The sequence below is a fragment of the Meles meles genome, chromosome 3 (assembly GCF_922984935.1).
Source record: "Meles meles chromosome 3, mMelMel3.1 paternal haplotype, whole genome shotgun sequence".
Taxonomy (NCBI): Eukaryota; Metazoa; Chordata; class Mammalia; order Carnivora; family Mustelidae; genus Meles; species Meles meles.
This window is the reverse complement of record NC_060068.1, coordinates 96,229,814-96,232,439: the sequence shown is the minus strand read 5'-3', so window position 1 is coordinate 96,232,439 and position 2,626 is coordinate 96,229,814. Positions and strand designations below refer to the sequence as shown.

Genomic DNA, 2,626 nt, shown 5'->3' with positions numbered 1-2,626 from the left:
TAAATATTTAAAGCATGAACTAGTTTTTAAAGCTTGGAAATGCTAGTTATCCATTCTGAAAGGATGTTTCTTCTGTTTTTACTCCTGGTCACTAATTTTCATTTAAGCAGGACAACACATCTTTGCATTCTACAGGTGAAGAACATAGAATGTGGTATCAGAATTCTCCTTGAGCTGATAAAGGCGAGGATGTGGTTAGCTGGGCAGGAGCCCACAGTACTCTAACCAGATCAGTTTACTGGTTCTACACTAGCAAGAGCACAGTATTTACCTTGACTCAGTGGAAAGTGGACAGGAGCAGTACCATCACTATGACCTAGAAAAGGAAAAAAATGTAAACCTATTAGCAGGAAAACTATTCAGAAACATTTTCTGTGAACTATGGGAGGACCAGCCTCATCATATTCCTGCTTACTGATCCACATCTGCTGGAATGTAGACAGGCTGGCCAGAATGGAGCCCCCAATCCAAACGGAATACTTCCTCTCTGGGGGAGCTATGATCTTGATTTTCATGGTGCTAGGTGCCAGGGTTATGATTTCCTTCTGCATCCGGTCAGCAATGCCAGGGTACATGGTGCTGCCTCCAGACAACACGATGTTGGCATATAGATCCTTGCGAATATCCACATCGCACTTCATGATAGAGTTGAAAGTTGTCTCGTGGATCCCACTCGACTCAATGCCCAGGAAGGAAGGCTGGAAAATGGATTCAGGGCATCGAAAGCGTTCATTACCAATGGTGATGACTTGCCCATCAGGAAGCTGATAGCTCCTTTCAAGTGAGGAGGATGCAGCAGCACTGACCATCTCTTGCTCAAAGTCCAGGGCCACATAGCACAGCTTCTCTTTGACATCACGAACAATCTCCCGCTCGGCTGTGGTGGTGAAGCTGTAGCCTCGTTCCGTCAGAATCTTCATGAGATAGTCAGTCAGGTCTCTGCCAGCCAGATCCAGGCGTAGAATGGCATGAGGCAGAGCATAACCTTCATAGATGGGCACAGTATGAGTAACCCCATCCCCAGAATCCATTACGATGCCTGTGGTCCGCCCGGAGGCATAGAGGGAGAGCACAGCCTGGATAGCCACATACATGGCCGGTGTATTAAAGGCCTCAAACATGATCTGAGTCATCTTTTCCCGGTTGATCTTGGGGTTGAGAGGAGCCTCGGTGAGGAGGATAGGATGCTCATCTGGTGCCACACGGAGTTCGTTGTAGAAAGTGTGGTGCCAGATCTTCTCCATGTCGTCCCAGTTGGTGACCACTCCATGTTCAATTGGATACTTAAGAGTCAGGATGCCTCTCTTGCTCTGAGCCTCATCCCCCACGTAGCAGTCCTTCTGTCCCATGCCAACCATGACCCCCTGATGCCGGGGACGTCCTACCATGGAGGGGAACACAGCCCGGGGGGCATCGTCACCACCAAAACCTGCCTTGCACATCCCTGACCCATTATCTACCACCAAGGCAGACAGCTCATCATCAGTCATGGTGCTGGCTGGAATCTTCCAGACAGGTGAACCGAAGTTAAATGTAGAGTAAATAGCAGACAACAGGTTCGACGGAGAGAATGAACAGGCTGAAACACTAGAGCTGCCTTCAGAGAGGGGATCCTGTGCTGTGATGACAGGTATTTAAAGGTACACACTGGCCCCACCCATGTCCAGTCCCACCAGTTCCCAGCATTTCTGGGTGGAGCTGCCTTTGAGGTATTAATAATGATGATGATGATTATATAAATCATTAGTAGGCCTTCCTTTATAAAGAGAAAATTGGCTACCAAATGGTCAAATCTGAGGTTACTGTAATTAGACAACCCACACACAGGTTGTCAGCATGCATTGGCTCGGTCTCTACATAACGATGCCGCTGCAGTGGGAGATGTCCAAGCAAGATGAAAGAAAACTAGTGTGAGGTATGGGAACACTGCTGGGAGGACTACTCCTTCCTCACTTTACCCTCTAGGTCCATTTTCTCCACACCAGCTTTACTTTTCATTCTTAATATATTGTTTTGATGAGAAGCCCAATGCTGAAAACTCCACTTCTTTCCTATTAAGGTCCTAATCCCGCAAGATGTTGTCATGATTGAAATCATTTTAATGGATGAAAATAATGAATGGCCAAGGGTGGCCTGATAGCTGTACTTACCATGCATTTGTGTTGTGCAAAATTTAGGGATCTTAAATAGACTTCTAATCCATCAGAGAACAACTAAAAGCAATAAAGTGATCAATAAAGTAAACCACTACAGATTTTCTTTCTCTTTCTTTCTTTCTTTCTTTCTTTCTTTCTTTCTTTCTTCTTCTTCTTTTTTTTTTTTTAAGATTTTACTTATTTATTGACAGAGAGAGAAACAGCGAGAGAGGGAACACAAGCAGGGGGAGTGGGAGAGGGAGAAGCAGGCTTCCCGCTGTGTTGAAAGCCCAATGTGGGGCTCAATTCCAGGACCCTGAGATCATAACCTGAGTTGAAGGCAGACATTTAACTGTCTGAGCCACCCAGGTGCCCCCAGATTTTCTTTCTTGTTATAATTTCCTAACAATCAAATCAAACTAAGCACTTACTATGCCCAGACATTTTTCAGGAACTAGGGTTATTGGGTCCATGTTGACTGCACAGAGGCT

General features: G+C 45.7%; 1 protein-coding gene across 2 annotated transcripts; it reads right to left on the bottom strand.

Annotated features, from left to right (window-relative positions):
• Positions 1-359: 359 nt before the first annotated feature.
• Positions 360-1,490, bottom strand: ACTBL2 (actin beta like 2). Of its 2 annotated transcripts, XM_046000970.1 has the most exons (2): positions 1,362-1,490; positions 360-1,235 (listed from the first exon to the last, which is right to left on the bottom strand). In XM_046000970.1, the coding sequence occupies exons 1-2, from the start codon at positions 1,488-1,490 to the stop codon at positions 360-362; spliced, it is 1,005 nt and encodes a 334-aa protein (XP_045856926.1). The 2 variants fall into 2 exon arrangements, with proteins under 2 accessions (XP_045856926.1, XP_045856925.1); XM_046000969.1 differs by having other exon boundaries at positions 360-1,490.
• Between the last annotated feature and the right edge of the window lie 1,136 nt (positions 1,491-2,626).

What these genes read in the sequence shown, in the direction of transcription:
- ACTBL2 (XM_046000969.1), bottom strand. Translation starts at nt 1,490, where the DNA reads ATGACTGATGATGAGCTGTCTGCCTTGGTGGTAGATAATGGGTCAGGG.